Source organism: Lytechinus variegatus, chromosome 2 (genome assembly GCF_018143015.1).
Source record: "Lytechinus variegatus isolate NC3 chromosome 2, Lvar_3.0, whole genome shotgun sequence".
Lineage (NCBI taxonomy): Eukaryota > Metazoa > Echinodermata > Echinoidea > Temnopleuroida > Toxopneustidae > Lytechinus > Lytechinus variegatus.
In genome coordinates, this window is record NC_054741.1 from 37,754,067 (window position 1) to 37,769,701 (window position 15,635).

At 38.6% G+C, this 15,635-nt stretch overlaps 2 protein-coding genes across 4 annotated transcripts; both read right to left on the reverse strand.

Annotated features, from left to right (window-relative positions):
• Nucleotides 1-1,272: 1,272 nt before the first annotated feature.
• On the reverse strand, nt 1,273-6,075 carry LOC121408032. 3 transcript variants are annotated; one of them, XR_005968979.1, is made up of 4 exons: nt 6,007-6,075; nt 3,591-3,964; nt 2,161-2,260; nt 1,273-1,463 (listed from the first exon to the last, which is right to left on the reverse strand). XR_005968979.1 is itself a non-coding variant. In XM_041599338.1 (3 exons), the coding sequence occupies exons 1-2, from the start codon at nt 3,962-3,964 to the stop codon at nt 2,168-2,170; spliced, it is 462 nt and encodes a 153-aa protein (XP_041455272.1). In that variant the 5' UTR covers nt 3,965-4,563; the 3' UTR covers nt 1,273-1,463; nt 2,161-2,167. The 3 variants fall into 3 exon arrangements, 2 of the variants coding, with proteins under 2 accessions (XP_041455272.1, XP_041455273.1); XM_041599338.1 differs by lacking the exon at nt 6,007-6,075 and having other exon boundaries at nt 2,161-2,255; nt 3,591-4,563; XM_041599339.1 differs by lacking the exon at nt 6,007-6,075 and having other exon boundaries at nt 3,591-4,561.
• A 9-nt stretch (nt 6,076-6,084) lies between these two features.
• On the reverse strand, nt 6,085-14,047 carry LOC121408033. Its single transcript, XM_041599340.1, has 3 exons — nt 13,890-14,047; nt 6,826-10,032; nt 6,085-6,317 (listed from the first exon to the last, which is right to left on the reverse strand). The coding sequence occupies exons 1-3, from the start codon at nt 14,043-14,045 to the stop codon at nt 6,192-6,194; spliced, it is 3,489 nt and encodes a 1,162-aa protein (XP_041455274.1). The 5' UTR covers nt 14,046-14,047; the 3' UTR covers nt 6,085-6,191.
• Nucleotides 14,048-15,635: the final 1,588 nt, after the last annotated feature.

A 15,635-nucleotide genomic window follows, 5' to 3' on the forward strand; every position in this document is an offset into this window, starting at 1 on the left:
CAAAAATCGGGGAATTATGTTGTACTGCATTCATCAATTAAAAATTGCATTTATTTGAACTACTTTTAGAAAACTTGAATCAAAATTTTCATGTGCACGTTTTACATTTTTGTACAGAACTGTATACCTGTTCTCAATATAATTTATGCATTTCCCTTTTTAACTAAATTGCAACAGTGAATTCACATAGATTGGCGAGAGATTATATAGCGACCAAAAGAATCTAGATAATCTAATTATCCAAAAAAGCAAATATAATTCAAATCTAAAACTACTTTTTTTTGCAGTCACCAAGGTCAACAGAAAAATTAGCGGATGAGCGAAGTTCAAGTTTAACGTGAACGTTTTATTCATGTTAGTAAGTTTGTAATCGTTATGTGCATATGTTTAGAAACGACTGAATATACTCAAATCAAACACCAGTGTGACCACCACTACCACTTCGAAATCGTCCTGAAACAAAATCACAAAAGATTGCAAATACTCATTTCTTCTTCTTTCCTTTTTCGCCCAAGAGCTGCTGGTAATGCTGAAAGGAATAGTAATTCGCTTGCTTGATTTTGGACATGATTTCTGCTCCCTTGCGCACATCCTGCAAAGCCTTGACACGACTTTTCCGTCCTGGGGCCCGTTTCATAAAACATTTGCCGCAGCGGCAACTCCCATTTTCAGCGGCAAATCTGTGTTTCTGCGGCAAATCTCAAAACAGCGGCAAGTTTCCGTTTCATAAAACTTTGCCGCAGATACTTTCAGCGGCAAATGACAATTTCTGCGGCAATATTTGACGCAGCTATTTGAGCTGCGTCAAATATTTGCCGCAGATACTTTCAGCGGCAAATGACAATTTCTGCCACAATATTTGACGCAACTATTTGAGTTGCATCAAATATTGCAGCAGAAACAGCTTTTTCATCAAAATATCAACAATTTGGAGGGCCTAACAGCCATATTGCTCAATTTTTTGATGATTTTGATTTGATAAATTGCTTTTTGTCATTCTAAATAGAAAATACATGTATTTTTACTCATTGACAAATAAAAAGTAGATATTTATTGAATCATCATTCTTTCTTTTTAAAGTAAAATTTATTTCAATAAATAGATACATAGGAACATCCATTGTGTTCCTGCAAAATTACTCTTTCAAAAAAGCTTTTCTTTATCCTGTAAAAGAATGAATAAATGATGTCTCATTTTGTAAAAGATGTTGCGCCATTGGCTTTTGAGTTTCAATAAGATTCATTTCATAAGTGCTGTTTTTGCTGCTGTTGGTTTCTGCTGATGTGTTTGTTGAATTCCCGGAGTGGTTGTTGAACATCTTGATGTTGTTGAGGTTGCCAGTGTGGTTTTTGCAGATATTGTTGATGCTGCTGTAGTTGTTGGTATTGGTCAATGTAGTCGTTACATCTCCTGTGTGTTTGCTGCTGTTTTTGCTCCTGCTACTGTTCATGTGATTGAAGTACCTGAAATAGTAATTAATTTATAATGCATGAAAGCAAGATACTAAAGTTATTCCTAATTTCACTTTCATTGTTAACCCTTAATAGAGTGGGGGGGGGGTGAAGGCACCTTTTGATACTTTGCAAGATTTATCCAAATGGACAAGATCCTCAGGCACCCCCCCCCCCCCCCCCCCCCCCGGATGACTTACTAGAATAGCCTCATCTTGTAAGATGTATTAACAGGATTTTGTACTCATTATATTCAGTTGATTTTGTATGAACTCAATTCATCAAATGAATGTAAAGGGTCTACCAGAAAAAAAAATTCTGTGAGCTTCTTCGGGTAATCTTTCTGAGTCCTTTTACTCCTTTACTGGAATATTAATAATTAAAAACATGAAGTGAGTTTGACAGTAATTTGACATGTTGCATCTTTATAGGTGGTAGTGGTGGGGGTCAATCATAGAAATGCAGAATATTCATGTACATGTACCAATTTGGCAAGAGAAAGCAAGTCACATTATCTACCAATGATTGATATTGGTTTGTTACTTTTGCAGCTGAAAAAAAATTTCATCAACACCTCAAACTTAGAGTTTAATTCTAAAATTTGGATTCTTGACAAAGAGCAAATCAAGAAGACAAAAATCATTCAAATTGTTATGTGACTTACTTCCTATGCCAAAATGAATCAGAATTATAAATAAGTTTAACTTACGGTTAAATCACATTTCTAGGCTCTTTGTCTGGCGCTCCAAACCCTTCAGTCGTTGATTTTGGCATGGCTTGTCTTTCCGGAACTGCGGACAAAGCCTCACCTGAAGGAATAAATTAAATTGAAATTTTCAAAAAGTAGGTTTTTGTCAGGGGGGGGGGGGGGGGTAAAGGGGTCAAGATGGGTTAATATGAACAAAAATGCAAACATGCAACAGTAAATAATATATAAGGAATCTCTGGTTGAGAAACGTCACTTCATGCAATTATTCCTCATAATTTATCTTGCACACACATATACACATAGTGAGGATGGGTGAGGGGGAGAGAGAGCGAGCATCGTCATCGTACATGCAAAAAGTATTAAATCCTTCACTGGCGTATAGATGGGGGCCATGCCCCCCCCCCCCTGTTTCACGACCAAGAAAAAAAAAGGAGAATAAGAAAGAAAGGGAACGGGAAAGGGTAAAATAGAGAAGTATTTACTGAATATTATTACATCAAAATCTTTCCAAATATTTGATTTCTGTATTAAAAAGTTCAAAAATTTTGCTCTCTCACATCTTTGGAGAACTTTTGTTCCATCCGCCATATTTAGCCCTCTCAAAATATTTGGCTCATTACGCCACTGAAATCCATTGTAGGAATTTTATGTTTGCTTAATGTAAACATAATCTAACCCTAATAAGACTGCAAGGGTATTTTTGAGGCAGGAAAGATTGGCGGAAGGGGGGTGGGGGCCCTCAAGATCGACCGTTAATTGTGCAATTGTGAAGAAATGCAAAATGCCTGCCACAGATGAAAAAATTGTATATTTGATCATTCTAGAATTATTTATATTTATTTTTAATAAATATATTTTACTAAATCATGCATGAAATTAGAAGTTGGCTGGAAATCTATAAACAAATCCCTTAAAGTTTTTTTTTGTTCAGACACATAAAAATCAAATCCCTTTCATCTGTATTTTTTTTCCCTTTCTGAAGTATTTCTTTGTTTTTTTATACTTTTTATATTGTTGACAAAATTTTCTGATCATAAGCACCATGAAATTAATTGATTTTAATCAGTAAAATAAATATTAACCAGTATGATGCAATTATGAATTTTAGCTAGAAACAGATTTTGCATTGGATTTGTTCATGAAATCACATTTTAAAGCAATTCTGACATGTGTACTTACATGATGTTGCGTAATTCAGAACCGGGTGCCCAGGTGTCACAAATTTTGTCTGAAAACTCATGAATCTTTAAAAAAAAGGCATATAATGACGCGGCACCATCTTTCATGTTGTGGATTTAACATGAAAATTTTTGGGCCCCCACCGCCGTTTTAGGGTTAAATCAGATTGCACATCATGATGGATTTTACTGATATTCATTCTGCAACCCATATTTCAAAGACTATCCACCATATCTAAAATTGATTTTTACCTGTGGCAGTATGTTAGTCTCTGCATTTCTACAACTGTGGCCAAATATTCTACAAGTTCATTAGATGGGCCCTTGGCATTTTTCTTATTGTAGGAGACCAACAAGCCCTGGCTTTGAAGTTCCTGGTCTATCCTTCTCCAGCTGCAATATCTGGTCAGTTGAGGACTTGGGGGCTTTGTGTCAGGAGTGGTCTTGGTAGTGGCGGTGGCAATGGTGATGGCAGTGGCAGAAGCAGACTTGGTGGTGGTGGCATCAGCAGCACTGATAGTGGTGGCAGCAGTGGTGGTAGTGACTGCAATTGCAGCATTGTTGATGGTGGTATACGCCTCATCACGGCCAAAATTTGCTCCTGCTGCCACGCTGCTGGTCTCCATCTATTATGTTTTAAGTAGAATAAACATGAAAACATTTGATTATAAACACATCAACTTCAGAACACTAGTATATTGATAATAAAACTTGTAGATATAGCAGTCAAAGCATAAAATGAAATTCCACAGAAGAGTACATGTACCTTCTAATAGAATTTCAGACCACCTTGAGGATGTTATGCTCAAAGCAAGGTTTTTATTTGAGAACATTGGTCAAAGAGGAACATGGATTTAAATATCAGAAAACAACTCGTATCATTGGTTGATCAATCGTACTGTACAATACCCCATTCAGATATACATTGACCAATTTCTTGTTGAAACACATATATGTCTTTGTTATCAATCTTGTAGGGTATAGAGTGCATGTTGATTCTATATTCAGTGTTGTATACCGAGGCTGGCCTCGGGACCAGAATTTGCATCCTCGAAGCCTGATGTCTTGGCCTCAGTCGCTCTATCTTGATGTCTCAGCTCCGAGGCCTGACAAATGCGGTCATTTCCAGCACATAAATTGTGTCTATCATCAACGCCATGTGCAATTTCTAATGCACACATTATTATTAGATCTAGATTCCACCCCCCCCCCCCTCTCTATAGATTATATATACCGGTAATATATATATGCATATTTTGCCTGTTTTTTTATTTATTCTATTTATTTTCAATTTTTTTATTTCATTTATTCATTTATTTTTTTTTCTTGGGGGGGGGTCAATGGTCAATTGAATTTAACAAAAAACATGCAAATAATGCTCTGAATAGCCCTTTATTCCCTTCATTTTTGTTACTTTGAGCCCTAAATGTGCATGCGCCGGGTCAAGCTAGTGCTTATCTTGTTGCCCGAGTCGAATTCTACAAGTTAGGCTAGGTGGTTACCCTGGCTAGGCCGTCGGGATATCCCTGGGGGCCCCTTGAAAAAAATACTCTTTTTAATTTAAAAAATGCTCTAAGTAGCCCTTTATTCCCTTTAATTTTGTTAATTTGAGCCCCCTAAATGTGCATGCGCCGGGTCAAGTTAGGGCTTATCTTGTTGCCCGAGTCGAGTTCTACAAGTTAGGACACGTGATTACCCCGGCTAGGCTGTCGGAATACCCTTTAGGCCTCTCTCAAATAAAATTTAAAAAAATTTCATACCCTTTTATTCACTGACTTTTGTCCCCTGAAAGTCCTCGTATTAGGGCAAGCCAGTGATTTTATGGTTGCCCGAGACGTGCTGCACCTTTTAAACCCCCTAGCTAGCTTTCAAAACCCCTAATTTTTAAATATCGAATATCCGTCCAACTTCACACGCGTTTGAATATCGAACCTGAATATCAAACCAACTTCACAGTTTGAATATCGAATATCCAACCAACTTCCTGCCGGTCAAATTTTTGCTAACTCACAGCTTTAAAAAAAAATTAATTTTGCCTTTTTTTTATTACTGTCTGGCCACCAAACTTTTTATACTCGCAAGCCACCCCCCCCCCCCCCCCCTGAAAACTATAAGAAAAACAACCCCTCAGTTACAGAGCTTGAGTACAATATTTTTGTAAGTTAACCCTCCCCCTGCCCCCTCAACTTAAAAAAAAACATGCCCAAGCCGAGGCCAAAGTCCAAACATGAGCGTGAACATCAATCTATTAACCCATTCATGATTCTCGAGACTTGACTGTATTTTTGTCGCCCACAACAACCCAAGCCACAAAAAAAGGCTCACTCTCACACAGCTGTTCACATATCGCACTGAATTAGGTAATTAAAGACTTAAGTCAGAAAGAAAGACAGATGCAACTCAAGACAGTCGCAACGCCGCTCATTCGAGCTCCACCCCACATACATCAACACTACTGCCGTGTACTACGCCGAAGCTCCGGGATAGCGAGCACTCGGCATCTCGATGATACCTCCACGATATCCCCGGGCAAAATGCATGTTTACCTCGTAGAAAACGATGGAAATATGTCATGTATTATCAATGTCATTCTTTCGGAAGTGATTTATTTATTACTTTATCAAATGATGTAATAATTATATAAATACGATAAGTAGAAAGTACTTACATCTCCGATTCAAATTTTCCGTAAATTCTGTCACCATCAAAATTTTCTCGCAGACGACGTGTGTGAAGACCGAAAAAAACCGGCTGTTAGCTGCATATCAGGCTCGTTCACGAACTATTTTTCATTTAATTATTTTTATTTACGATAACAATTTGTCATTGCTTTTATGAAACGGATATTTGCAACTATGACAAGTTGCCATTGCAATAACAAGATTTGCCATAGATATGGGAGATGTTACAGTTGCAAGTCAAAAGTTTTATGAAACGGGCCCCTGGTTTGGCTTCTAGTTGTTCCGCCTCAATCAAGAGATCCCGGGGGGGGCACTCAGTATATAATGCATAGTGGGTATGTGCCGCGGAGGGGACCCCCATTTTCACACTCAAATTTCCGTTCCAAGGCATAGCATTTTTGCCTTGTTGATAAAAAGAACAAAGAAAGCCGCTCCAAGGCATAGCATTTTCTTCTTATCGAGAAAAAAGAAGAGGGAAATCCGCTCCAAAGCTTCGCATATTTTTCGTTACGCCGCTCCGATCGCATTGAATGAGTCGAATTTTGGTGAAAAGCGCCCGCAGAGCTCCCCCGGCGGAGCCGCGCTAGCTGCATCGTGCACGCATGACCGTTCCGTGGGGATGCATACGCACTCACACGCTGGCGATCCGTTCCAAGGACCCCCGTTTTCACAAACATTTGTCGTTCCGAAGCCCGTTCCGAGGACCCTCCTTTTTACAATAAGCCCGCTCCAAGGCCCCCGTTTTTTGTCTCGCCCGCGGCACACCCCCACCACATTTTTGGTCGAGTGCCCCCCCAGGGCAAGAGATCCACATCGTCTAATGTACTGAGAGGGTTCGGCCTCATTGCGATTTCTTCCAGACTGAGCAGCTCATCAAGCTTGCCTGATACCATTTGAATCTGTGGCTGTAGACCCTCCACTGCTACTTCCAAACGCTGACGTTCCGTCAGGACTTCTTGTGTGAGTGAAAGGCTTCTTGGTTCGATCTCGCTCAAAGCGAAGAAGAAATGTCGCATGCTTTGGACGCCCATTTTCCAGAACATTTTGTCGAAGCAATCGTCCATTCCTTCTTCCGTGTTGTCGCCATCACTCCCGACATCGTATCTACTCTTGCCAGCTGAAGACTGATCAATATCAGATTTATTAGCAAACAGAGCAGAATTGTTGAATTTGAACATATTGTTCGAGCATGGAATCTTGGCTGCTTTGATTGCGTCTATCACAGGAGGTTTTTGTCCATCAGCAAATGTCACCAGCAGCATAATATTTTGTTCAATGTCCTTGCCAAAGATTGCCAAGACGGAATCAAACACATACCTCTGAGTATGTGTTAACCTTGCTTGGGATGCTTGAGTAACAAAGCCAATGGCATCAATGTGGTCTACGTGGTGAAGGGATGAATCTGAGAAGAAGTCACGAATCTGATCAACGATGGCTTTGTCTCTTGCAATACCCCGCGTATCACCGAATCCTGGTGTGTCAATTATCGTCAGTCTGAAGTCCAGATGTGACCACTTGGTTGGGTTGATCGTGTACGATGTGATCATCTGTGTTTGGCTCTGTGCTTGGCCACCAGCCTTGTTTTCTCCCTCTTCTGCTATAATCTTGAAGCGAAAGTCGTCATTCCAGTCAACGCCAAAGATATAGTTGATCATCCCATTGATTAGAGTGCTCTTTCCTGCTCCTGTCGCTCCTACAACCATAGCAACAAAGTGCCGTTTTGCTTCGTTTCTCATTCGACCGATGTAGTATGTCTGGTATTTACTGCGTGCACCATGTCTTCCTTTGGTCAGAGGTAACTTGTACAAAGATGGTTCTCCTTTCGAATGATCCCCTATCTTCAGAGTATGGCACTTCGCTATCAGCTCCCTAAAGTTTCTCATGCGTTCGTTTACTGCAGACACTGAAGTGATTTCTACGGGTTTAGAAGAGGCGCTGTCATTGGCTGTTCCACAGAGAGTAGAGACTGATACTTTGTAAGTAGTTCCTGGATCCAGGTCTTCTAATGTGCACAAACAAACGTCTTCATCGGTTTCCATTAGCAAGATGTGATCTGGATCGGTGTCAGCTAACGGAACGTAACTCACCCTGTATCTTATCACATTCACGCCTTCACCTATCACATCAGGCTTATTCCACACCACAGTTATGCTAGTCTCGGAGACTTGGTTCTTTCGCACATTATATGGAGGGCTCGTAGGAAGGGTTGTAGCAACCTCACTCACCGCACCAAGCTGAGAATGCCCAACCTCACAAACCGCTACTACCGAGAATTCATACGTGGTATTTGGCTTCAAATTTGGGACGGTTGCAAGAGTAGCAGTAGCATCTGTCCTGAACTCACGCCATATAGGATTATGTGTTGGTGACGTTTCTCTGTACTTCACATGGTAAGATTGGATGCATGCAAGCCCTGTCTGTGGTGCTGCCCATTTGATCATTGCAGAATCATGGCATGTCTTAAGAATTTCTGGTTTTCCAAGCACACCAGGGGGTTCAAAGTCCTTTGTGGTAAGGACGCCATGTTCGTAGTGAAAGAGTGAGCCACCTTCGGTGGTTAATCCTTCGCCATCATTGAAGCCCATTATGACAAAGACTGTCTTCTCCGACGTGCTATTCACATTTGCAAACTCCTTAAACTGTTTGGCTTTCATTCTCATATTCTTTGACGTTGCCACGTTGTCATACCATTCTTTCTGCGGTGAATATGACTCTGCTGTTTGAGTCCTGATGAATCGAGACAGTGCCTTTAGATACTCATCTTCTTTCCCCAATGAAGAGAAAGAAAACGCCACTACATGTTCGACGGAGAAATCTAATAGCAGTTCATCCAGGCCTTCCCGAGATTGAATGACTCTGATAGAGGACAAACCTTTCATGAAGGTTTTTACGATGTTCATCTCCTTTTCTCTGCATTTCAGCCAGTGTTCCACCAGTTGAAAATTGAAAGGAGATTTCAGGCAGTCAGAGACGATGTCTATCAGCACCTGTTCTACAGCCTCACCTCCACGAACTTGTGGGAGTGCTCGAGCGATCTTTTGCTGAAAACCCTGCATAAATTCAATAAGCAATTTCTTAAAGAAGCCCAGCTTCTCCATGAATTTCGGGAAGTCCGTGCAGAGGTTGTCTTTGACCATATCATCACATCTTGTTTTCCATTGATCGAAACCCTCGAGTATGTCATGAACATGTCCAATTATGTTCACACTTATTTCTCGGAACAGTTTTGATGCCTTGCTGTCCAACTTCGACAATGGATGGAGCCATACCATAAGAGGTACAGCGAGCTCTCCGTTATCTCCCAACATTGATGGCAGCTGGGTGTACATAAATACAGCCTCTTTGTAGCTCGCAGGGTTGCTCTTAGGCGCAAAATCGCCATAGAACTTACACTGGAGTTTGTCAGCTTCTTCTTTCTCGATTTCAGTGAGCGTCAGATAACCTTCACCTTTCATACTGATGCTTGGGATTTTCTTGATGATGGCATGTACGTTCCCATCCACATGCTGGTTGCTTTCGTCATTCTTCAAATACCTGTCAAAAACAAAGAAAGCTTGAGCCCCGTACAATACACCTGTTACAACATGTGTACCTATACCTTGATCAAAGACATATGGGTGTTGCACATTGTGTCTTCCGAGATGTTTCATTGTCAGCTGTTCGAACCTAGTCGTGGTCTTGTATTGAAGTGTTATGCGGGATTGTCGACTAGTCGTCTTCTTGTCATTGATGTAGTCTGCTGCACCACTTACCTCAACCAGACCGCCCATAAAACTAGCTTTCAGAGAAGCCTCAATGCTCAGGGCCGACGATTTGTCATTAATGCTATCTGATGTAATGACGTTGAAGTGAGTCCCCTGTTGGCTGCGGACGTCACAGTCATTCTTTAATACTTCCGGGTCCCACAGTGTAAAGCCAGGAATAAGGGTGTCATTTCGACAGTCGTAGAGCATTCCAAGTTGCATCGGTCTCCCGAGGGCCGGCAGCTCCAACATCCTGTCGCCATTTTGTCCCTTCAAAGAAAAGAGGGAAAAGTCGTTTTTACTAAAGAGGGTATACCATTTCATGACGTAGGTAATATTTACTGCGCGATCAAAATTCTTGCAAGAATTTGTCAAATTTCTAATATCGAAGTTTTAGTACCTTAACTCTAAAAGGATTGGGGACCATGATGCCCCCCCCCCTCGACGATTCGCGAGATATTTCCGATACGCAAAAAGATAACGCCGCAAAATGTTATGCCTTTTTGGAGTCTTGCACAACCTTTGAGACCTAATTCGCGACATACAGGGATAGCATTGCGACGTAACGTGACTTTTTACGTGGTAATATGCCCAAAATAGCAAATTTTTATACTTTTTGTACAAAGTCTGTGGGAGATGAAATTCATAAAAGATGATTATTTCTTGTTCTAATTGGTCTGCTTTACAAATTCAGGGTTTAATTTAGTTGTTAAATGGTCGTGCGATAATTTCCATTGAAAAAAAAGAAAAACAAAAGACGAAAATTAAAAAAAAATACATATGAAATTTAAAAAAACACAAGGAAATGTGGTGTTAAATATCCAAATAATGTTTTTTATGAATACATTTGCATATTTTATTCATAATAAATAAAAAACTATTATTTTCATATTTTTGTATATAATAGCTTGTTGTTTATGTGGTAAAAAATGTGCGTGCTAAATTTCAGAAGGGGGCCATCATGCCCCGCCCCCCGTCCTCAGTACATCTCAAATAGCCCAGTCATTTCAGGGTTTAATTGCTCTAATTCTTAAATTGTCCTATTATTTGTGAATATGTTAAAGTATAATTAGTTTGAAATTCAAATTACTTCGAATTTTGAAAATTATAACATACCAAGGTCATGCTGGGAATCAAATCTTTTCTCACCATCTATACACGGTCATGTATCAAATCAGGTGGATAGAGTTTACTTCATTTAAGGTATGTGCTAATTGGCATATAGATGGCACTCTTGAAAAGTATTGTGATATGGCATTCAATAGGGTAGTCATGTATCGTTAGCATTAACCCAACCCTATATATCATAAAATCAAACTGCTACATACTAAAAAAGGGGGGAAAAGTAGAAAAGGAAGAAGGAAGAGGGGGAGGAGAGAGGAGAAAAAAAGGAGCGAAGATGATGATTTATAATATGAACTACTTTAGAAAGAAGACTGGGCCTCTCATGAGTAAAGTGAGACAGTGAAAGAATGATAACACCATCTTTTATCTAAAGGGAAAGTTCTGATGAGTTTGTTGAAATAGAATTCCAGAAAACTCAAGAGATGGTTTCAGGAAGAAGTGGCGGTAGAAGGTACAGAGAGATGCAACATTTCTCCGGGTGCTAGAGTGGATAACGGGGTGGATAAAGCCCAACCTTGGTAGGGTCTTCAATTCTCAGGAGGCGGAGTGCTCTCTGCTGTAACCATAGAGATGTATATTATAGTATACATCTCTAATACCTATCAAGAAGTGTGAGTACACTAGTACCAGCTCTAGCTCCAGCCCAAATCGGACATGCATATTCCGTTAAGGAACTAATATAAGCTTGTAGATTTTGAATCTTTCCTTGATTATATGACAGTGCTATCATTATAGATTTATTAAATCAATAATTTTAAAATCACGTTTTAAAAATCAAGAATTTATCATCAATTTTTGAGAATTTTTCTTAATGTTATTATAAATGTGGGGGCGTCGTGATCTAGTGGTTAGGAAATTCGTCTCTCAATCAGAGGGACGTGTGTCAGGGCATGTTTTCCTTCAACAAGATATTTACCAACATTGTGCTGCACTCAACCCAGATGAGGTTAATTGAATTCCTTGAAATGAACTGAGCGCTGGAAGACTACTTGAGCTAAAGCTGGACTAGTACTAACAATGCGCCTCGGAATAAACTATTTCTCGATAGATGATGTAATATAAATGCCTATTATGATATTATTATCATTATTATTATTGTCATTATTACCATTATTGTTGTTGTTATTATCATTCATATTATTATTGATGTATTTAGTTCGTTTTGAAATAAAACCTTAGTCGAATATCTATCTTTGCTAATTGTAACGTATTTAATAATGGAAATTGAACACGGAACACACTGCTAGCAGGGTACATTTTACATCTTAAAAAAAAAACCCAACTTTTTTTAGGACGGTGGCTTGCCGACGTTTTATTCCAAAAGGTGCTAAATCCATTAAATATTAACAAAACTAGTAAACTTCTGTTAATTTCATAAGAATTTACACTGATAGTGTAAACATGTATCCAAAATCTGTACTTTGTATTTGAATGCAAAAATTTGAATGCATAACTTTACGTGAATTTTTAAAGTGACCAATTTTAAATTACCATTTAGTGGATTTGAATTGAATTGAAAATTTAGCTCATTTTGGAGTTATACTTTAGCTGTTTTGGATTTAGCTCCATTTGGAATAATAAGTGGAGCGCCTCTGGCAGTCTCACCTGCATCATTCGATTCAATAGAGCAGAAGTGCTGACTTTGAAAACTACTTTAAAATCATTATTCACAAAAAACGTAACACCATGCAATACTATGTTCTTTGACAATAAATGACATTTGACCTTAGTCATGCGACCTGAGACTTGTCAGTGATACTTGATTACCCCTATATCCACAATTTATAAACTATATCTATAAACTTTGAAAGTTAGAACGGCAGTCTAAAAATTACCTCCAAAATGGCCAAAGTTCAATGACCTTAAATGACCTTTGACTCTGATCATGTGACCTGACACTCGCAAGAGATGTTCAGTGATACTTGATTACGCTTATATGTCCAGGTTTTATGAACTAGTTCCATGCACTTTAGTTATGATGGTTTTTAACAAATACCCCAAACATTGCCAAAGTCCATTGACATTGAAGTCCAATAAACAGCAACACCCAGCTGACCCCATTAACTAGTTATTTTTGACTAATTTGTTTTTGTCTCACCTGCGAAGGGCGGTGGCGTCAACACCAAATCTTAACCGAAGGTTAAGTTTTTGAAATGTCATCATAACTTAAAAAATGTATGGACCTAGTTCATGAAACTTGGACGTAAGATTATTCAAGTATTATTGATCATCCTGCATGAGTTTAAAGTCACATGATCAAGGTCGGATGTCATTTAGGGTCAATGAACTTTGGCCAAGTCGAGGGTATCTGTCGAATTACCATCATAACTTTGAAAGTTTGTGGATCTGATTGAAACTTGGACGTAATAGTAATCAAGTATCATTAAAGATTCTGTGAGAGTTTCAGGTCACATAATCAAGGTCAAAGGTCATTTAAGGTCAACGAACTTCGGCCAAGTTGGGGGTATTTGTGAATTGCCATCATAACTTTGAAAGTTTATGGATCTGATTCATTAACTTGGACAAAAGAGTAATCAATATCATTGAACATCCTGTGCGAGTTTCAGGTCACATGACCAAAGTCAATGGTCATTATTTTAAGGTCATTGAAGTTTGGCCATTTTGGAGGTAATTAATAGATTGCTGTCATAACTTTCAAAGTTTATAGATATAGTTTATAAAATGTGGATATAGGGGTAATCAAGTATCACTGACAAGTCTCAGGTCGCATGATCAAGGTCAAATGTCATTTATTGTCAATGAATGTAGTATTGTATCATTATATGAATGGGGCTTTTTGTGGGGCATTTTATAGTAGTTTTAGAAATCAACACTGCTGCTATATTGAATCGCGCGATGCATGCAGGTGAGACTGCCAGAGGCGCTCTACTTGTTAGAGTGTATGAACCGGGGAAGTGCATGAAATCTGACTGCAATGGGGGAATGGAATTATGTATATACCCCCATACCCCCCCCCCCAAAAAAAAAAAAAACGCACTTACGTCCGTGTTCGGTCCAGGATTCGATTCCACATCTCCACAAGCCAGGACGTAAAGGAACAGGGCCGTGAGATGCTCATTTGTTAGCTTCTGCTGACACGATACCTGAGAATTCAGAAGATCCTGCCGCTCAACACCAACCAAAGGCATGTCCATCATTGTAGGTTCTGCAAATCAGAGAGTCGATGTATCAGCGAGGTTTGATGATGTGATTATAAATTATAGACAATCCTTTCAATTAATCATTTTTCTTTTACCACTTTTTTACATCCACTTAGCAACCGTCCTACAGTAACCATTTTACACTTGTCATGAAAAGTAGAGACAGGGTTGATTTTTCTCGACCTCCATCCCAACCTCCTACATTATATTTAAAGGGTAGGCCTACTCCAGGCTGAAAATAAGATGATTTGAAAAGATACAGAAGAATCAGACAAAACACAAAGTATCTGTCGAAATGGAACAAGGAATAACAAATTATTTCGGGGTAACAGTTCTATTTATGTATTCATGAACATTCAATTAAAAAAATGACAATGTCATATCCCCACTTGTTCTGTTGTATATTATTGTTTGAAACTATGTTTGACTTTTATTCCTCCAAGATTTTTTCTTTTAAATGGATTGACAACTGATTTAATGTATTAGATATTCATTGCTCAAACTTATTAAATCATAAGGGACAAATAGGCCTATCGTACAAATTCAAATGAAATTATGATCTTACTTTTACAGTCTTGTACGGACTCTTTGATATTGTCGGCGCAATATGCGCTGATTTGTGTTTTCTTATCATTATAGGTTTATATATTATCAGTTGATATTATTGAACTAAAAATGTTATAGATACAATTACTTCAAGTAGAATAGCGCTCCGCATGTATATCCAACGATGGAATGTACTGCTACGAAATTTATAAGGGGGTTGGAATTTACTAAACCGTTAACGTATAAAAAATGAAAGGGGGTATAAGACATGACCCAAAAAACTCCCCCCAAATGCGAATTACCACCCCTATTATAGATAGCTAGATTGAGCAAAGCATCCTTAAAGGACAAGTCCACCCCAACAATAACTTGATTTGAATAAAAAGAGAAAAATTCAACAAGCATAACACTGAAAATTTCATCAAAATCGGATGTAAAATAAGAAAGTTATGACATTTTGAAATTTCGGTTCATTTCACAAAACAGTAATATGCACATCTTGGTCGGTATGCAAATGAGGGAACTGATGACATCACTCACTCACTATTTCTTTTGGATTTTATTATATGAAATATGAAATAATTTGATTTTCTCGTCATTGTCAAATGAAATGAAGTTTCATTCCTCCCTGAATACGTGGAATTCCATTATTTTAACATTTTGTGCTTCAGGCAAGGAGGTCCTAATCATCAAATTCGTAAAAATTGAAATATTGTATAATTCAAACAATAAAAAACAAAAGAAATGGTGAGTGAGTGACATCATCGACTCTCTCATTTTGATGTAACTGGCTCGTTCATAAAACTATTATGTTAAAAATAAGCGAAACTTTGAAATGTCATAACTTTCTTATTTTACATCCGATTTTGTTTGAAATTTTCAGCATTGTGCTTGTCTGATTTTTCTCTATTGATTCAAATCAACATTTTTCTGAGGTGGACTTTACCTTTAAGTTTCTATCCTTCTCTCAATTCCTTGAATGCACTAAGCGCTGGAAGGCATCTGCACAGCTCGAGCTACAGTCGGGGATAATAATAACGA

Bases quoted from the DNA above. Each gene is read 5' to 3' on its own strand.
- LOC121408032 (XM_041599338.1), bottom strand. From the start codon at position 3,964: ATGGAGACCAGCAGCGTGGCAGCAGGAGCAAATTTTGGCCGTGATGAG. The intron at 2,256-3,590 runs GTAAAAATCAAT...CCTTCAGGTGAG, and splicing joins AGACTAACATACTGCCACAG to GCTTTGTCCGCAGTTCCGGA.
- LOC121408033 (XM_041599340.1), bottom strand. From the start codon at position 14,045: ATGATGGACATGCCTTTGGTTGGTGTTGAGCGGCAGGATCTTCTGAAT. The intron at 10,033-13,889 runs GTAAGTGCGTTT...TTTTCTTTGAAG, and splicing joins ATCCTGGACCGAACACGGAC to GGACAAAATGGCGACAGGAT. The intron at 6,318-6,825 runs CTCTTGCCCTGG...CCCCCCCGGGAT, and splicing joins GTACATTAGACGATGTGGAT to CTCTTGATTGAGGCGGAACA.